This window comes from Rana temporaria, chromosome 6 (genome assembly GCF_905171775.1).
Source record: "Rana temporaria chromosome 6, aRanTem1.1, whole genome shotgun sequence".
NCBI classification, from domain to species: domain Eukaryota; kingdom Metazoa; phylum Chordata; class Amphibia; order Anura; family Ranidae; genus Rana; species Rana temporaria.
Window position 1 is genome coordinate 133,846,874 of NC_053494.1, and position 21,898 is coordinate 133,868,771.

General features: G+C 42.3%; 1 protein-coding gene across 1 annotated transcript in view; it reads right to left on the bottom strand.

The window, feature by feature from the left end:
- The window catches only part of LOC120943836 (potassium voltage-gated channel subfamily H member 8-like), a 660,728-nt gene that overhangs the window by 429,425 nt on the left and 209,405 nt on the right, over positions 1-21,898 (bottom strand). Inside the window, exon 2 of the mRNA XM_040357401.1 lies at positions 7,801-8,034. Coding sequence (XP_040213335.1) covers positions 7,801-8,034 — 234 coding nt within the window. The remainder of the gene's footprint in view (positions 1-7,800; positions 8,035-21,898) is intronic.

The following is a 21,898-nucleotide window of genomic DNA, read 5'->3' on the forward strand; positions in this document are numbered from 1 at the left end:
GAAAGGGGCCTAAGGGTTCTTTCAGGCTAAAATAATCCATTCCGATTAGTGGAGAATCCAGGAACAGACCCCCTGCTGAACCAGAACAAATAAATTCCTTATGCTATCCATAAACTTAAAGCCATATTGGGCCCATGGCCATATTTTGTCAATGTTGTTGATTGGGTGATGTCACTGGTTTCTAAGGATGCTGTGGGTGCCAGCACCTGCTGCTTTTTTACAAACCATTGACAGGGGAAGTAGGAAGCTGTGATATATAGAAGCAGTATTAAAAACATTATGTGATATTATGATATATGACACTAAGCTACCACTAAAAAGGCAACATTTTTGGCATTCGGACAAACACTTGAACATGCAAACCTTGCTCTTAACCTGGGTTCAGACTAAATTGGGAGCTCATCCTTTTTTTTCTTTAAGCCACAAGATGTCCTACATTTTTCTTATTGAATTCCACACAGTGCCATTTAAACTGAAAGATTGAGAACAGACTGTGAGTGCTGGGGATCATGGACAGACTGTGAGTGCTGGCAGTCATGGACAGACTATGAGTGCTGGGGGTCATGGATTGACTGTGAGTGCTGGGGGTCATGGACAGACTGAGTTCTGGGGGTCATGGACAGACTGTGAGTGCTGGGGGTCATGGACAGATTGTGAGTACTGTCGGTCATTGACAAACTGTGAGTACTTGGGGTCTTGGAGAGACTAAGTGCTGGGGGTCATGGACAGATTGTGAGTGCTGTCGGTCATTGACAAACTGTGAGTACTTGGGGTCATGGACAGACTGAGTGCTGGGGGTTATGGACAGACTGAGTGCTGGGGGTAATGGACATACTGAATGCTGGGGGTCATGGGTCCAGTGTATAATTATTATTGAGGGCTGCCCACTGATGAGTGAGGACCAATGAGGAAGAGGACCCTGTGGCATAAATAGTATAACATACTGCTGTGGGGATTTTTTTGATTTAGTTATGTTAGGCCCCGTACACACGATAGAATCCATCCGCTGAAAAATCTCAGCGGATCGGTTTCAGCGGATAGATTCTATGGTGTGTACATTCCTGCGGATATTTATCCTCGGAAATTTCCCAATTCGAGCAGATAAAAATTTGTAGACATGTCTACAAATCTATCCGCTTGAATCGATCCCAACGGATTGATCCGCTGGTCTGTACAGACTCACCGGATCAATCCGTCCGAAGGGATCCCCCGCATGCGTCGTAATGATTCGACGCATGCGTGGAATTCCTTATATGACAGCGTCGCGCTCGTTGCCGCGTCATCATCGCGGCGACGGCGCGACACGTCATCGCGAGGGGATTTCGGCGCGGATTTCGATCCTATGGTGAGTACACTCCATCGGATCCAAATCCGCTGAAATCCTCAAGAGGATTTATCCGTGGAAACGGTCCGCTGGACCGTATCCGCGGATAAATCCTCTCGTGTGTACTAGGCCTTATAAGTTAGAGCTTGGCATAAACAGTGCCTGCCACCAGTTAAGTTAACGGCTTATATAGTCATATAGTCATCGTGTTTTCTGCTTTGTTCACAGGAAGCAGCATGCATGACCTTATGCATCTTCTATTCTGGTATACTAATGGTCAACCTTTCTTATATAGGGGGAGTCAAGTGTATCCCCTGACATCACCAAAGGGTCACACATAGTGTACAGTGAATGTAACACTACAGCTTTCTGTATAAACTGCAGACATGCAACAGGAGATGTTTAAGACTACAGGGCATGCCACAAGAGATGATCACAGACTGCAGACATGCTGCAGGAGATGGTCAGAGACAGTAAAATATGCTATAGGAATTTCTGAAGCCTGGGGACATGCTTCAGGAGACAGTCATAGGCTGGCGACAAATCGCATGAAACTGCTAAACATTGCTGTAATTACAGCCTCTTTACAAATCAATTCTTCTACATTTTGTTCCCTAGGATCTGCTTTAAAATTACTTGTACCACATTTTATATTTCTCCCAGCAAAAAAACATCATAAAAATCAGAGGGAAAAGGCACGAAAAGAGAAAACGTAATGACAGCACCGAAAAAGCAGGTTAGTGAGTAAGACATAAACCAAGTCAATAATTACTAGATCCATTCTAAACAATGTTTTTCCTTCATTGGCCTGAGTAATTACCTAGGTAGGGAAAACACAGACTACTGTTTGCAGGGGCCCTAACGGCCACACAGTAAATACCAATGGGCTACAGGTTGGCACCAGGGTTGTGGAGGTCATAATCTGAAGCAAGATTCTCACTATTCCTGAGGGTAGGAACTGTCCTGTATGGACACTTTTGCATACAATCATATATTCAGTCACATCAGGGAGAAATGTTTCATGTGTACTCTATTTTGCTTAGCATTTTTATTAGTTATTTCAAAGTTCCTATACCAAAGCCAAGGAAAATAATTAGTCACAGATCACTTCAGCAACAACTTTTAAATTATTTTTTCACAATGAAATAATACTCTTTAGACTTTAGACTGTGGACCATGTCAGTTATAATTATTACCTTGATCAAAAATAATATTCAGTCTGTTATGGTATTAAGGGCATGGCTTACCTAGAGGGATTGTGGATTATGCTTTATAATTTCAATGTGTACTTAAAACAACCAAAATGTTTTTTTTTTTCATCTTTTTAGAGATATTTTAAAAAAGATCAGCTTGATTTAAAATACAGGCCTCCTGTATTTTGCTTAGCATTTTTATTTGTTATTTGCAAAGCTTCTATACCAATTCCAAGGAAAGTAATTAGTCACAGATCACTCCAGCAACAACTTTTAAATTATTTTTTCACAATGAAATAATAGTCTTTAGATTTTGGACTGTAGAGCATATCAGTTTTAATTACAGGAAAACATTGGATTGCAAGCATAATTCTTTCCGACAATATGCTTGTAATCCAAAGCACTCTTATATCAAAGCGAATTTCCCCATAAGAAATAATGTCATCTCAGAGGATTCCATAACCAATTATTCATAAGTCCTTCAATTTAGAGTCTACAGAAAAAGATTATAGCAATGTGTAACCATGAAATGTCTATCCACAAATTGCAGCCCCCACAAGGGGATTAGATGCAAAATCCAGCAGGAACTACAGAGTATAAAAAAGAAGAGAGGCGCCTATAAGTGTTGATGATTAAAACTGGCACATCTAAGTATGCAGGAATCCGGGGTAAATTTGTTCACACAGACCATCCTCTGCACCGCAGGCTCTCAACGCTGTCAGTCTGCAATCATGACCGGGAAGACTACCCTGCAGTACAGTGATCTGAAAGTGAGGCTTTAACTGCTCGTGGAGCGCAGCGTGGCAGGGACAATGGTGGTCCGGAGGACAGTCTATATGGACAGCTTTACCCTGGATTACTGCATATTTAGATGTGCCTCTTTTAATCATCAACCATGTGACTTGCTAAATGTTCTACCTTCATTAAATGTAACCATATTGCTACACTTAAGCCCTGTACACACGCTCGATTTTCCCAGCGGTAAAAATTTTCCCGAGGGAAAAGCAAAGAACCCGGCAGGAAAACTGCCATGAGAGCTTTGGCCAGGAATCCCATAGGCACTGCCTCGCAGTGTTTCCCATAGGAAAGTATTAGTAAATCTGATGGGAAAAAAAATGCAGGGAATCCCAACGGGAAAATAGAGAGCAGGTTCTCTATTTTCCCGCCGGGATTCCCGGCTGTTTTACTGTTGGGAAAACTGCGAGGAAGCATACACAAGTCCGGTTTTCCCGGCCAAAAGCAGTTTTTCTGGCATTGCTTGTATATCAAGTCAAAATGTATTTAAAATGTTTGCATATCTTGCAAAACGCTCTCAAAATACAAGATGTCATACATGAGGCCACAGGAATGAATTCAAACCACTGCTGTAATCTATTCAATATATATATATATATATATATATATATATATATATATATATATATATATATATATATATATATATATATATATAGCGTATTCAAAGCTTCAGTTTTGCCATATTGTCTTCTTTTTCCCATATGCGTAATTTGACTCCTTTATTTATCTTGTACCCCAAGGTTCAGTGCTGGGACCCTTACTTTTTAATATCTTTATAAATTATATTGGGTCTGGGATCAAAAGTAACATTTCAGTCTTTGCAGGTGACACCCCGCTATGCAGAGGAATAACGTCTTTACAGGATTTGTCCAATTTACAAGCTGACCTCAATGCTCTGTCTAATTGAGCGACTATGTGGCAGAGGTTTAATGTTGATAAATGTAAAGTTATGCACTTGGGGGCTAAGAATGTGCATGCATCATACATGCTAGGGGAGTACAACTGGGGGAGTACAACTGGGGGAATCCGTAGTGGAGAAGGATCTGGGGGTTTTGGTAGATCATAAGCTCAATATTAACATGCAATGCCAAGCTGTAGTTTCCAAAGGCAGCAAAGTCCTTTCTTGTATTAAGAGAGGTATGGACTCCAGAGACAGAGATATCATTTTGCCCCTGTACAAATCATTAGTATGACCTCATCTGGAATATGCAGTTCAGTTTTGGGCACCAGTTCTCAAAAAGGATATCGGGGAACTGGAAAAAGTGCAGAGAAGGGCAACCAAACTGATAAGAGGAATAGAGGAGCTCAGCTATGAGGAAAGATTAGAGAAACTGAATTTATTCTTTCTTGAGAAGAGGAGAATAAGGGGGGATATGATCAACATGTACAAAAATATAAGGGCTCCATATAGTGAACTTGGTGTTGAGTTATTCACTTTGTGGTCAACACAAAAGACAAGGGGGCACTCTTTACGTCTAGAGGAAAAAAGATTTCATCTCCAAATACGGACAGGTTTCTTCACAGTGAGGCCTCGTACACACGACCGAGAAACTCGACGGGTGAAACACATCGTTTTGCTCGTCGAGTTCCTTATGAAGCCTTTGAGAAACTCGACAAGCCAATTTTCTCCATTCCCGTCAAGGAAATAGAGAACATGCTTTCTTTTTGGCTCGTCGAGTTTCTCGACAGTTTCCTTGACGAAAATGTACACACGACCGGTCGTGTGTACGAGGCCTAAGAGTTGTGAAAATGTGGAACAGACTCCCTCCAAAGGTGGTTCTGGCCAGCTCAGTAGATTGCTTTAAGAAAGGTCGGGATTCTTTCCTAAATGTACATAATATAACTGGGTACTAACATTTATAGGTAGAGTTGATCCATGGGGAAATCTGATTGCCTCTCGGGGGATCAGGAAGGAATGAAATTTGTTTTGTTTGTTTTGCCTTCCTCTGGATCAACTGTGAGTATAGAATTGGGTATATTGTATTGTACAATATTTTTTATTTTATTTTGTATGGTTGAACTGGATGGACTTGAGTCTTTTATCAACCTGACTAACTATGTAACTATGTAACTATGTAACATTGACAGCCACCCCTCATTACCTGCTTAATAGTAATGAAGTTTGACTGATCATGCTCCATACTACCACAAAAACAGCCCCATCTCAAAACATCCTTCCTGCTCCTGAAGAATAGTATGGTGGTTGGTACCAACTGATAGTGGGGCCACATCCTTGATGCCATCAGAATATCATGCCATGTGTGCCCACCTAATAACAAGGAGTGGTTGGTTCTGGAAGTAATAAAAGTATGGCTTATATTGGTAAGATCCTGACCTTAGGTTCAGTTTACAAGCACATATAATTATAGACTAGAAAGCATTGTAGCAGTAGTATCCTTTATAGATGATAATTAGCAGAGATACTTAATTCAGTTTTGACACAAATCAATATTAATAAGCCTTAAATGTAAACACTACATGCAAAAAAAATCTTTATTTCTATATTTATTTAAGGTTTCCAGGTTTTTTTTATTACAGCAATGTTCAAGGCAGCTTTGTAACTGTACATGATTTTAAAACTTCAACACCCTAAAAGATTACAACAATGATTCCCTAACTCAAGCCCTGGTATACACCCACGGTTTTGCAATATTGAACAATTTTTTTACCACAATTCACAGAAAACAATACAAATACTCTTGCTGGCAGGTAAGAGTAATGCCCTGTACACACGATCGGTTTGTCTGATGAAAATGAACCAATGTTTTTTTTCATCAGATATCCGATGAAGCTGACTTTCATACTTTGCCTACACACCATCGGTTAAAAATCCGATCGCGTCCAACGCGGTGACGTAAAACACAACGACGTGCAGAGAAAAATGAAGTTCAATGCTTCTGAGCATGCGTTGACTTGATTCTGAGCATGCGTGGATTTTTGACCGATGGATTTCCCCACAAACAATCGTTTTTTCTATCGGTTTTTTAACCATATGAAAATTTTAAAATAGGTTCTATTTTTTTTCACCGATGGGAAAAAAACTGATGGGGCCCACACACGATCGGTTTGTTCGATAAAAAAGGGTCCATCGGTCTGTTTTCATCAGACGAACCGATCGTGTGTACAGGGCATCGCAGCTTCAGATCTACAGGAATCTGATCAATTCATTAGCAGTGAAGGCCTGTGCACAAGTGAATTCTTAATGTAAGAATCCCTATTGTAAGGTAAGTTAATTGCACAGAGGATTGTGGAAGGTTTTGTGTGTATTCAATCCACTATGCCAGCCCCTATAGGCCAATGGTAAAATCAAAGAGAAGCCAAGGTCATAGACCTTTTGTTTGAACATTATAATGGCATTATGGAGGACTGGACAAATGATTTACAGCTTAATTTCTACAGGAATCAGATCAATACATAAGCAGTGAAGGCCCATGCACAGTTGAAGCCTTCATAATAATAATAATGCTTACACTTATATAGCGCCAATTACACTGTTGCGTCTAAGCGCTGATAATGGTTGTCATTATTACCCAACTCAATGGTACTCATTTTACCGACCTCGGAAGGATGAAAGGCTGAGTGGACGCCGCCGGGATCAATCCTGCAACCCTTGGGATACAGGCAATCCCAGACTGCTGCAAAGGAGCATTAGCCCCCTGCGCTATCTTACCAGCTAACATATAACAATAACTATTCTAAGGTACGTGAAATGCACAGAGGTTTGGCGAACCTTTGATCTGCCCATGTACAGTATATCCAATCCACCACGACAGCCCCCATAGGTCAATGGTAATGATAAACATAAACCATGATCATAGATCTTCTGTTTTTGGCACTATAATGAGTTTGTAAGGGATTGGACAAATGGTTTATACAGATCTAAGAAGTATGGTGGTTCAAATACGTGAATGATGATTGTAAGTGGATATCATATGTTTCACACAATCTGATAACCTCTACCACTTCCCTGACTGTCCCTTTAGAAATGATGGCTGTGGAAAACCATTAAATGTACTATGTACATAGATTAAATAAAGACTACTTTGATCCTAAGTGCAAGTCATAAGGTCTTCAGCTCAGATTCCTTGAGCTCAACTTTGTCCTCACAAAAAGATCTGGATTGATAGAAAATTATGTAATTCAAAACAGACTTTGCCTTGTGCAGATAGCAGTAGCATATAACATGTTTAAATATATATAAACAATGTAGACTCATTTAAAATATTCAGCTGTTTTACAGAATTCTACAGTTGTAGGCAACATTATATACTAATAATGCAAAAATAGCTGTGTTGTCTTTTCTGCCCATAATCATAGATATTGTTTGATGTACAAATAATGAGAGGATTCGTTTAGAAATATCAATGGACCCAAGCAGAAAGCCCTGCATCTTAGTGGAAGGTCTACAGGTGCAGCAATTTATGTATTTTTTTTTTATCCTGGAGAAGGAAAGCAATTGAGATCATGCAGTTATATATTACTCACCGCTCTTTCTGTAGAGAAGAATTTCTGTCTTAAATTCTCTTTTCTCATCCAGGGCTTTTTGAATCTGGACTTTAAGCTGCTCACTGGTCTCCTGGCCATAGAGAAACTTGCAGGCACAGCTCTTTTGCATCACCTCAGCCCGGGCGAAGCCAGTTAAGTCACAGAACCCATCCGAGCAATAGACAATGGGGAACAAGTTCAGCACCTGTGCGTTGCCCAACACAAAGTTGCTGTCTGAAATGAGAGGATAGCTCAGTCAGTAAAGTACTTAGACAAACATTTATTTAGTACAGAGAGATGTTTAAAAATATATATATATTTTTGTTGCAGCAAATAGATAAATTGGCAACCACAGCTGCCATTGGGTAATGCAAAACTAGTCAAATAGAGCTTTATTTTGGTGGTATTTGATTTGATATTTTTTGCGCTATAAACAACAAAAGAGCGACAATTTAAAAAAAATATATTTTTTTTACTTGTTGCTATAATAAATATCCCATTTTTTTTTAAAAAAAACTATTTTTTTTCTCAGTTAAGGCCGATACGTATTTTTCTACGTATTTTTGTAAAAAAAAAAAATCGCAATAAGCGACTGGTTTGCGCAAAAGTTATAGCGCCTACAAAATGGGGAACAGAATTATGTTTTTTTTTATTATTTTTTTTTTACTAGTAATGGCGGCGATCTGAGATTTTTATTGAGACTGCGATATTGCGGCGGACGTATCAGACACTTTTGACACAAATTTGGGACCATTCACATTTATACAGCGATCAGTGCTATAAAAATGCACTAATTACTGTATAAATGTGACTGGCAGGGAAGGGGTTAACACTAGGGTGTGAGGAAGGGGTTAAATGTGTATCCTAGGTGTTTTCTAACTGTGTGGGGGGAGGGGGGTGACTGGGGGAGGTGACCAATGCTGTGTCCCTATGTACAAGGGACACAGATCGGTCTCCTCTCCTCTGACAGCACGTGGAGCTCTGTGTTTACACACAGAGCTCCACGTTCCTGCTGTGTTACCGACGATCGCGTGTACCCGGCGGACATCGCGGCCGCCTGGTACACGCATCGGCTCTTCGGCGATGCGACGGGACAGTGTTTACCCCCCGCACGCCCCCCAGTGGCGCGCGCGGGTAATGCACATAAAAGGACGTCTAAAGACGTCCACTCGGCACTTGAGAGCCGCGCTGTGGACGTCTTTTGTCTATAGCGCGGATCTCTAAGTGGTTAAAAATGTAATAGTTATTGTGAGGTAATACAGTATAGTGTTTTAGGTTACTGTCACTTTAAAAGTTATGAGGGGAATTTTTTTAACCAATCATAAGCTGTGGAAGGTTCTAGTAAGCTTAGGACCCCTGTAAATATGTTTGCCTGACAGGATTTTTCACAGTTGGTCAGGCCTTAGCAAAAGAGCTACACTCCCTTCCCTCCCTTCCCGTCGTTGGCACTTATGTGGTATGAAAGTCACCCTGGATTTCTAGGGGGGACTTTAATGTTATTTTCATTTTTATGGCTCGAGTTCTAATAACGGAGCTTCTAGATAGATTTAATTTTACTTGAATATTTATGGTTGAATAAAAATTATTTTGAAATATTTTATAATTTATTGCAAACCAATACAGGGCCATTATTTATGCCAATAGGTTGTTCCGTGTGTTTTTTCTTATTTAGGCTGTATTTTTGGGGAATTAATTAGATTTATATATAACACGGTTTAATGTTTTGGGGGTGTGGGCTGCATGCAATCCCATAACCCTTCTCTTTGTCAGAAGAGGTATGAAGAACAACAATTTAAATACTGTAACTCCTAAATGTTTGTATTGCATTTATACATTCCTTTATTAAGATTGGGGATCAAATGGGAATAACAATTTTCACACTGACCTAGAAAGCAAAATCCATAGAATGGTGTTAAAATTCTAAACTAGAAGCAACTTTTCTTTTTTTTTTTTTAACCAAAGGTCCATTTTCACTGCATATATATATATATATATATATATATATATATATATATATATATATATATATATATATATATATATATATATATATATATTTATCAAAGAAAATGGTAAATAGACCAAAGTAATTTTTTATCAATGCTGTATTAACTGTGAAATTTGGGGCGCCACATGGTATTCCTTTTCTGAAACATGAACTAGGACTCAAACTGGATCAGAATCAAGGTATGTGTATATGCTGTGTATGTTTCAAACGTCGGAAGACATAGGCGTGCACACAGGGTGTGCCGGGTGTGCCCAGGAACACCCTAATCACCCCATGTGCATTAGTGTTATCGAGCTGTGTAGCAACAGGAACATGGGAAAGATCTCCCTCTTACCGGTTCTGCCATAAGAGAAGTGTTTATGCTCTTCTCTTTCACTGTGCCAGCAGGAAGATCAATGTACCGGGGTCATATATATGTAGATACATACACATACATGTGTGTTTGAGCTTAAGGGTGCACACCCTAATGCATTAGGCTGTGCACACCTATGGTGGAAGATAATATACAGTACAAGACAGCCTAATGTTCTCCATGATACGCAACAATTCTGACTTAAATCACAATTGAACTTAACACCTTTAATCAGCTAAATCACTGGGTATCAAAACAAAAAGCAAAAAGTCTGACAATTAAATTTTATACACTTTATAAATTTTATAAAAATCCTGTCTTCCTTCCCAGAATGCCACAGAGATAGACTGTGTGAGAGCAAATGATTTTCTGCAGAAGTCCAACTAGTCAGAACTAGAGAAATGTTTATGCTCCCTGCTAATTAGAATGAGTTACCTCTGACTCAGCGAGGTGAAAAGCAAGGGTCCTTCTCTACAGCATGCTGTACAGGATGTTTTACACTAGCAGTATGCTAAGCGCTCTATTTCAATGTGCGGGTCTGTTTTGCCAAACACATCACAGTTTTTTTTTTTACTTTATTGAGAATGTACAAAGTTACACTCCATTTAAGTTTCCACGCTGCAGCATATTGCTGTGTGTTGCAATGTTGTGATGTTGTGATGTGATGCCTTCTGATGCGCTGCATCCGCGTCCCCCTCCTCAACAACTCACTCTGATCCGTGGACCCCCCCCCACTTAACAACTTTGATCCGCGCAACCCCCCCCCCCCGGCTCAACAACTCTGATCCGTGGTGGACCCCCCCCCCCCCCCCCCCGCTGAACAACTTTGATCCGCGGACCTCCCCCCCCGCTCAACAACTTTGTTCGGGGGGTATGCTCATTTGTCCCTCATTCTGAAGTTGAAAAGTTGGGAGGTATGCGTTCGCCTTAGCACATGAGCACAGAGGGACGGGGACACTTTTACATTTTTATTTTTTACATTTTAACACTGTTACTTTAAAGGGGTTGTAAAGGTTTGATTTTTATTTTCAAAATAGGTTGCTTTAAGCTAGTGCATTGTTGATTCACTTACCTTTTCCTTCCATTTCCCTTCTAAATGTTTTTTTTCTTTGTCTGAATTTCTCACTTCCTGTTCCTCTTCAGTAAGCTGTTCTGGATGACTAACCCCCAGCCAAAATGGCTCGGATGATGGGGGCAAGCTTATTGAGGAGAAACAGGAAGTGAGAAATTCAGAAAAAAAAATAAACATTTAGAAGGGAAATCGAAGGAAAAGGTAAGTGAACCAACAATGCACTAGCTTAAAGGAACCTATTTAGAAAATAAAAAACAAACCTTTACAACCCCTTTAAACATTTCTTTTATCACTTTTATTGCTGTCACAAATAATGTAAACATCCTTGTGACAGCAATAGGCATGTGATAGGTACTCTTTATGGAGAGCTATGGGGTCTGTAAGACCACAAATCCTTCCTATGCTCTTAAAAACAATCAAAACACCAAGATTGGTGTTTTCAAATGCTTTAGTATTTTTTTAAATGGCGCAGTTGACATCCAGGTAAACAAGAAGTGATTTCAGGTCATCGCTTCAGGGTTACATAGTCAAGAGCCGATCTCTGATCAGCCGGCGGAAGCACAGGGACGGGAGGGCCCTAGAAAGTCAAAGAAAAAAAGGAGACTTAAAAAATTCAGTTCTACTTTAAAATTCCCATTCAATTTACATTTAGACCTGACAAATCACACGGGAAGAAAACAGTAGTCTCACCCAGCTCAGGGAAAAAACGGTCTCCCCAGGACCCTTGGTAGTATCCGCACAGGATGAACATGATTGCAAATCCTTTGGGAGCACCACCAGACATTAGCTGCAGTTCCGGATACTACCAAGGGTCCTGGGGAGACCGTTTTTTCCCTGAGCTGGGTGAGACTACTGTTTAGTGGTCATTGCTATCCAGTAAGCGGGCTATCTATTCACCTGGGTGTCAAGCTGGACGCACTTTGTTTGAAGGATTTTATCACGATTTCTTCTTTGCAGTTTAACATCTTTACTTGCATGGATGGGTGTCGTTCCCTTGTTATTTATGGACTTGATTTTCAATGGGACTCTGCATTAGTTTTTCTTTTTTACTGTTTTTTCACTTTAATATTTTGCTAAATATTATTTAGCGCTTTATCTATTTTGTATATTCTTTATTTGTTTAAGTTTTTGGTACTAGACTTTAAGGTGCTGACAGTTGCATTCATATTCACATTTAGCTTTATTTATATAACTTTTTTTCTAGCGCAGCGTTAGCCTTTGGGCTTCCTTTTTTTACATCTGGTGGCAGGCGACATTGGCAAGTGACACACACTTAGGGCTCCCACTGATTTTGCATTATAGTGAGTTGAACTATTTCATTTTATATTACAATGTAATATAAGAAATAATGCGCTGCAATCATCTTGACACCATATCAGTCATGGTATCGTCATGATTGAAGCACTAACATCAGCCATTTCCCCGACAAAATGGCCGCAGAACACAACACCACCGTCTCCCCCCCCCGTACCCCCTCGTCCCCCCCGTCCCCCCCCCGGTCAAGTCCATGGCAAGATTTTCTTCCACTAAACCGGACCCCAATGCCAAAAAGGTTGGGGGTCGCTGCTGTAAAGCATATTTTTAGGAGATTTCAGTGGGGATATGTCTTTGATGCATAAGTGGTCATGTATCAAAGTTGACAAATGTCATTCACTGGACTCTAAACCACACAAGAGACAGGAGGGAAACTGCAGGAATACATTGCAGTCTTTAGAAAAGCAGTAACCGAAAAGGGAGCAATACATCGCTCAAGAATCAGATAACAATACAGCTATTTCATTTTAAGTTTACCACCAAATGCAATAGTATAGACCAGTGTTTCTCAACTCCAGTCCTCAAGGCGCTCCAACAGGTCACGTTTTCAGAATTTCCCTGAGATGAAACGGCTGTGGTAATTACTTAGGCAGTGAAACTGATCAAATCACCAGTGCAAAATAATGGAGAGCCTGAAAACATGACCTGTTGGGGGGCCTTTAGGACTGGAGATGAGAAACACTGGTATAGATTGTGAAGTAAGGGCAGTAAAATTATTATATTTCATTTTAACTTTTGACACTATACTGACAGTCAAGCCTCGTACACACGATCAGTTTTCCCGACGGGAAAACTGTGAGAAAAGCTTTTGGCCGGGAATCCTGGCCATGTTTATGCTCCTCGCAGTTTTTCCGACGGGAAAACTTCCCAAAAACCGCCGGACAAAAAAAGAGAACCGGGAAATCCAGCAGACTTTTGTCCGGCGGTTTTTGTCAGCTTTCCTATGGGAAAAACTGCGATGGAGCATACACATGGCCGGGATTCCCGGCCAAAGCTCCATCACAGTTTTCCTGTTGGGAAAAACGGCCGTGTGTAGGGGGAAAGACTGATTGAGCAGGTTCTCGGCTTTCCCCTCGGGATTTCCGACGGGAACTTTTCCCATCAGAAATCCCATACGTGTGTACGAGGCATAACTGTTTGGTAAAAACACAGCTTTAATCAACTTTGTGCATTCTACCTGTCACAGCCTTTTTAGAGTGTTAGCTCATAAGCACTGAGCTGTATATCTTTCCATTTGTGGAGATAAACTATAGCAAAGGCAATATATCTAAATAAAATATTTAAGATGAACACAATAATACCAAGATTTATGACCTATTCGATCTGCCAGCTACCTCTTGGAATGGTATCAGACGCCGGTATAATATACAGATTTTAAGATGCAGATGAAAAGATCAAACATTGGAATGCACAGAGGATCTTAGTCAAAGAAAAAGGAAAAATCTGACATACTTTAGGGATTTTATACTAGAGATCATGCTATGAAACACGAGGAAGTCTGGATGAAAGTTTTACAAACCGCATAAACTCCATGTACATTTGTATTCATGACGGAACTAAATATTGAGGCATTTCAGAGATCAGAGGAGGCTACAGTACACTAAACAAAATTAAAAGCTTTTTCTTGTTTCAGAAGTGGTAGAAAGTCTCAACCACATTAATGGTAATGCAATCTGAAGTGCCACATATTTTAAACTGGCGCAGTACGACAATGAAGCCCCTTGCATGAAGTGTATTCACAAATTGCTTTGGTATATAATCCTTTTGTTCATGGATAAAAGTGACTGAGTGTACCAATCTGTTTATTTTTTGGGATCCATTGAACAATAGTATGCATATAAAATCTCACTGTAAATGCGCATAATGCCATTTAGTGAGAGCTGAGAGCTCTGCTTGAAAAATACTAAAACTCATTTTGACCATACTAATGACAGCTGCAGGGTTATGAAGGAAAAAATTGAAACTAGGAAAATGGCCTTTGTAAGCACACGCATAGAATATATAAAATGTATTGAAGTTTTTAATTGGATAAAGTTAAAATCATGGTGTACAAACACTACAGGGTTATATTTGAATTTCCTATTAAATTAATAAAAAAATGTAACTTTGAGAGCAGAAAAAATTATTCCGTACACCTAAGCAATGCACATTTTCACATTTTTTATTTCTTTAAAAATGCTACAACATTGCCAGAAATCCAGTGTGCTCATAACATCCTGTTTGGGCTGGCAGCACACTGGGGTTGATTCCCTAAAACCGGAGAGTGCAAAATCTGGTGCAGTTCTGCATAGAAGCCAATCAGCTTCCAGGTTTTTGTTTCTCAAAATTTAATTGAACAAGCTGAAGTTAAAAGCTGATTGGCTACCATGCACAGCTGCACCAGATTTTTCACTTTCCCTTTTTTTAGTAAATCAACCCCAGTGCCTCTGCTTTGCTGAAGTCATGGTCCGCATTGTCACTCCCTGACTGCTGGACTACAGAGCTCTTTTATCTCCACCCCCAACAGGACTGTTAAAAAAATTATGAATTACAAAACAATAAAAATGAAATTGTAAAACATAATTAAAATAAATAAAAAAAACTACTGACACTTCCCTACTGACACCAACATCTGTTCTACTGAGACCTACCTCTGCCCTAGAGACAAACTCCACTGCTTTACAGACACTGTCCACTGCTCTACTGACTGACACCATCCACTGCTCTACTGACACTCCCACTTCTCTGCTGACACTGGCCACTCACTGACCTACTGACACCATCCACTGCTCTACTGACACCATTCACTGCTTTACTAAGACTGTCCACACACCGTCCACTACCCTAATGACATTGTTCATGCACCATCCACTGCCCTACTGACACTGTCTACACACTGACACCATCCACTGCCCTACTGACACCAATCTCTGCCCTATTGACACACCCACTCCTCTGATGAAGCCATCCACTGCCCTACTGACACCATCAACTGCTCTACTGATACCATTCTCTGCCTTGCTGACACTAACCTCTGCCCTACTGAGATTGTCCACACACCATCCACTGCCCTACTGACACTGTCCACACACCAAACACTGCCCTACTGACACAGTCCAGACACCAAGCACTGCCCTACTGACATTGGCCACTGCTGTATTGAAACTGTCAACTTAGTAGGGTAAACTCATATTTTTACAGTGACATGTGTTTTATTATTCTAACCATATTTAATGGGTACAAGGATGCTTTTGTTTTATATAATCATGCCCCTTTAAGCCCTTCCCACTGTTAACACAATTTGGCCACACCCACTGTTTACAACTACACATGCTGCATTACTACTCTGCATGGGGATCCCAAAGGTGTCCCAGGTCTTTACAATCCTATAGTGTATCGTACAAAAACAAAATTGCCATTGTGCCACTAAAAAAACAAAACTAAGCTCCTACCTCCACATACGAACATAAACAGGTTCTTTGGGTACAGCTATATATGAAAATAAGGAGTGAGACCAATAATTATGGGGCCATCTAATTTAATACCACTATATCAAAGCTCTGAAATAATATTTTAGAGTCCTTATTTTTTAAATATGGTCTTTTCTATAGTATTTTCTTCCAGAAATTATTAAAGTAGTTGGTAAGTTGAACTCATGTTAAAACATAGTCAATATGCCATCATTTTGTATCACAACACATGTACCGTATATACATTTCTTTAATGGCCATGTGTTGTACCTGGAAGCCTTGCTATTGTCTCAAGCTGTAACTCTTTTATTCTATATTTTTTAAACTTAGTAATACATTGTTGATGTTCACAGCAGGTTGTATAGCTGGAAAATTTGAGGACATCATCTCTACTACTGATGTTTATATCAAAGGTAAAACATGCAGCTCAGGCAAAGGGGGCTACATGTCTACAATACATTCACAGTTCTCATAGAGATATAGAAGTATAGGGTTTACAGTGCTCTGTGCCACTATATGAACCTATAAAAGAAAGATTAAGATTTGATTTGAAACAGCAGGTGGAAAGGTTGTAAGCAAGAACATGACACGTATTGCTGCTACCGCACAACAATGATCACTCAGAAGATGCAATTCTGTTACTTTGGATAGAACAGCTGCCATTCCAGAAACAATTTCCTGAACTGATAATTAAAAGGATTCTTTATTACCTTCTACTTTAGCTGCCTCACTTACACAGCAATCTGCGTAGCCTTAAAGGAGAGCTATGATGTGTAGTAGAGATCTTGAATTAGTATTGTACAGTTTAGTGTAAAGTTATTTTTAGGGTGAGTTTCATATTAAAAGTGTATTTAAAGTAAAATTTGTGTATTATGTTTACCAGTACATCAAATTTTCACCCTCCTGTAGATCTAGAAGTGGCGTTCAATGGTGCAAGTAAAAATCCCATTGAAAGATGTAATCTTACTTCTCATATCAGAGCTAACTGTAACATTTTGGATTATAAAATAAATTTACTCAACCCAACGGGCTGAATGAAAAAAAAATGACAGCTCAGGTCGGAGCTGCTGTACTAACAATCCAATGTTCTGCTGTTCTATTGTGTTCTGACCAGGAGACGGCCCTGCCACCAGAACACTCTGGTCAGTGCTCTTAGCCATTGGCTCGGTCAGAACACCTTTTTCGGTCATGACCAGAAGCTGGCTGAAAAAGTAGAGCAAATAAAAATGTCAGAACACCTTTTTCGGTCATGACCAGAAGCTGGCTGAAAAAGTAGAGCAAATAAAAATGTCAGAACAGTAGAAGTCCCCCAAATTACCTCTTTTTGGAAAATAGACATCCCCGGGTGATCATGTTTGATGAAACATGTTGACATTGGAAGGGTTAAAATATAGAAGCATTAAATGTATAGGTTAAACACAGAGAGAGGAGGAGGTGAAGGGGTTAATGTACATGTCACATACAATGGGAGGATGGAGAAAAAGAGGTTAATGTGCAGATGTGCAAGCTAAGGGAGGTGAGGGATTAATATACAGGTCAGATTAGAGACAGGATGGAGTTGGCATATATCTTAGAAGGGTAAAAGACATTGGGGGGGGGGGGGGTGACAGGGTTTTGATACGGATGACAACAGTACTAGTTTACACGGGGTACTGACTACCATCAGGAAGCTTTGGTGTCCAGTGAAGCCCATCTGCTAACTGCAGCCATTGTTTACATTGTGTGATGCTTTGATTGGTCACAGCGATCACATGGTACAGAAACAATTTAATTGACTCCATACCTTCTGTTTGTGAAGTGTACTTTCCAATTAACAGTGTGCTCACAGTATAGTACTTGCATGCTCCTTAATGCCTCGTACACACAACCATTTTTCTTGGCAGAAAAAAAAACCTTTTTTTTCCCGACGTGATTCCTCTCCAGCCTGACTTGCATACACACGTTCATGCAAAAAAAACGTCCGACCAAAGCGCGGTGACATACAACACGTACGACAGGACTATAAAGGGGAAGTTCCTTTCAAATGGCGCCACCCTTTGGGCTGCTTTTGGGCTGCATATTTGATTCTGAGCACGCACGTTTTTCTTTCCCCTTCGGAAAAGCATACAGTAGGTGCACGCGATATTGTGTCAATCTCGCTCCCTTTCTCGGCGAGATTGAGCACCTATGAGCCCCATCGCGGGAGCCAGCGCCGAGCTGGCTTGCCGCGATAGAGACAAAGCCGTCATAGAAGCGACGGGAGATCCAACTTGGATTCCCGCCAATTCTACACGTGTGCGGCATTTGTTATGAATCCTGAGGGGGAAGTCCCCGCCGGATTTTAAATAAAAATCCGGCATGGGTTCCCCCCTCAGGAGCATACCGGGCCCTTAGGTCTGTTATGGGTTGTAAGGAGAGCCCCCCCTACGCCGAAAAAACGGCGTAGGGGGTCCCCCTACAATCCATACCAGACCCGTATCCAAAGCACGCTACCCGGCCGGCCAGGAAAGGAGTGGGGACGAGCGAGCGCCCCCCCCCTCCTGAGCCGTACCAGGCTGCATGCCCTCAACATGGGGGGGTTGGGTGCTCTGGGGCAGGGGGGCACACTGCGGGGCCCCCCCACCCCAGAGCACCCTGTCCCCATGTTGATGAGGACAGGGCCCCTTCCCGACAACCCTGGCCGTTGGTTGTCGGGGTATGCGGGCGGGAGGCTTATCGGAATCTGGGAGCCCCCTTTAATAAGGGGGCCCCCAGATACCGGCCCCCCACGTGGTAGGTATCACATGGGTAGGTATAGAGCATGATGGGACTGTGAGGCCTATATAGGTCCGATGCAAGGCGCGCATCCGTCATTTCAGCGAGAGGAACCGGCGTGTCAACATCGGGAGAAGAAGAGAAGTGAAGAACATGACGTCACAGCGCGGAAGAAGAACTCACAGCACGGAAGGAGAAGAAGACGTACAGCACGGAAGAAGGCACCGGACAGCGAGACGAAGAACCGGGGTGCGCCGAGTCAACAGCGGAGAGCGGCGAACATAGAAGGAGACCCCCCGGATAGCGGAGAAGACCCATCGGGATAGCGGAAGAAAAGCGACCCCCCCCGGCAGTGGAAGAGAACCAGACGGCGGCCCCCACCCACCCGAAGACGTCAAAGAAGAAGCTCCCCCTGGTAAAAGAGCTAATAAAGAAGACAGGGGGGGCCTCCGGAGCAGACTAATAAAATATTTTAATACCCTGTGTGGTTTATTTGTGTTTTTACCACTTTTCTTGCAGGTGAATGGGTAGGGGTACGATGTACCCCATACTCATTCACTTAGGGTGGGGGGCCGGTATCTGGGGGCCCCCTTATTAAAGGGGGCTCCCAGATTCCGATAAGCCTCCCGCCCGCATACCCCGACAACCAACGGCCAGGGTTGTCGGGAAGGGGCCCTGTCCTCATCAACATGGGGACAGGGTGCTCTGAGGTGGGGGGGCCGCAGTGTGCCCCCCTGCCCCAGAGCACCCAACCCCCCCATGTTGAGGGCATGCAGCCTGGTACGGCTCAGGAGGGGGGGGGGGCGCTCGCTCGTCCCCACTCCCTTCCTGGCTGGCCGGGTAGCGTGCTTTGGATACGGGTCTGGTATGGATTGTAGGGGGACCCCCTACGCCGTTTTTTTTCGGCGTAGGGGGGGCTCTCCTTACAACCCATAACAGACCTAAGGGCCCGGTATGCTCCTGAGGGGGGAACCCATGCCGGATTTTTATTTAAAATCCGGCGGGGACTTCCCCCTCAGGATTCATAACAAACGCCGCACACGTGTAGAATTGGCGGGAATCCAAGTCGGATCTCCCGTCGCTTCTATGACGGCTCTGTCTCCATCGCGGCAAGCCAGCTCGGCGCTGGCTCCCGCGATGGGGCTCGTAGGTGCTCAATCTCGCCGAGAAAGAGAGCGAGATTGACACAAAATCGGGTTCACCTACTGTAAGGGCCCGGTATGCTCCTGAGGGGGAACCCATGCCGGATTTTTATTTAAAATCCGGCGGGTACTTCCCCCTCAGGATTCATAACAAACGCCGCACACGTGTAGAATTGGCGGGAATCCAAGTCGGATCTCCCGTCGCTTCTATGACGCGCTTGCTGGGATGTGCTGTCACTATTCCAGTGAGTGCGAGATCTCGGCACCATGTCGCCGAGAATCAGCGCGATGCTGTCGTGCTAAAAACACAATATCACAAACACCTACTGTACACACGACTGTTTTTCGCGACGAGAAAAAAAACTGACGGGAAACACGACGAGAAAAAAGAGAGCTGGTTTACATTTTTTTGTGTGCAGTTTTTTCGTTGAGAAAACTGCTAGGGAGCAAACACATGACCGGTTTTCACAACCAATATAAAAAATGGCAGTTTTCTTGTTGTGAAAAACGGTGGTGTGTACAAGGCATAAGGGGAGTGCAAGAGCACTCTAAAAAACATATGTTTTAAAATGCTGTCCCTTTCTCAGGAGTGTGCTGCCCATTAGTTTATGCATAACAAGCTGATGGAGAGTGTTACTTATAGATTTTCTATAGGGACCATCTAGAAACTTAGGCCCGGATTCACAAAGCACGTACGCCGACGTATCTCGAGATACGCCGCGTAAGTGTAAGTATGCGCCGTCGTATCTGTGCGCCGTGCCCATAAACTGAGATACGCCTGAAAATAGGCTTCATCCAACCAACGTAACTTTCCTACGCCGACATATCGTGGGCGCATATTTACGCTGGCCGCAAGTGGCGCTCGCATTGATTTCCTATTCAAATATGGTAATGAGGGAGATACGCCGATTCACGAACGTACTTGCGCCCGGCGCATAATATACGTAAGTCGTACGTCCGGCGTAAAGTTATTCCCCATATAGGAGGCGCAACCCATGCAAAGGTATGGACCAGGGAACACAAGCCGTCGTATCTTTTGTCGTTTACGTTGTACGTGAATATGACTAGGCGTAGGTTACGTTCACGTCGCAGGCAGTGATCCGTCGTATCTTAGAGAGTAGTTCCGACGTGCTTCTGAGCATGCGCACTGGGATGCGGCCACGGGATGGGGCGTTCATTTTAAGTACTTCTATGGCGCTTTACCCATCATTTGCATGGGGTCACGCCTCATTAGCATGGCTCACGCCCACTTCCACCTACGCTGGCTTACGCTGAGGAAACCCAGCGTATCTTTAACAGCGAGTGGGAGCAAGTGCTTTGTGAATCCAGTGCTTGCCTCTGTGCGCTGCGCCGGCGTAGCGTAAAAGAGATACGCTACACCGGCATAAATATGCGCCGATGTATGTGAATCTGGGCCTATGTGCCTAAGCAGTACCTTGAAAAAAAAAATGTTGTCCTAATTTCCCACTGATAAATGTCAGTACAGTTCCTGTGCATAAGCACTCTCCTATTCCTATATTCTCTGTATACCTACTGTGTGAGATTTTCTACATCTCTGCGCCTGTGTTGGCTACTTTGATGTGAGATTTGGTAATTTCACTACTGTTCTGCTCACTGTTCTTGTTGGAAAGGAAGCTAAACCTAAGGACCTGCAGAGAGAGGACTTCCCTTTTTCTGCTTCATTTGATCTGTGCTCTCTGCACCTCTCTTGCTGCTTCTTGAATATTATCTCACTAGTCATCAGACCGCCAGTCATCAGAGGGACAGCTCTGACCTGAGAAAGAAAATCTCCGCTCTTCTACCAAAACTTCTGCCTCTATACATAAACACAGTGCAAAATACAGCTTGAAAAGTCAGTAATGGGTAACAATCATCTGCTGGGAGTCTGCATGCAATACTGATGACTAGAGATGAGCCAAACACCCCCCTGTGTGGTTTGCAGCAGAACTCCCGAATAGGGGAAAAGTTCTGACCTGAACGGCGAACCTCAATAAAGTCTATGCGAGCTGAAAATAAAGAATAAAAAAT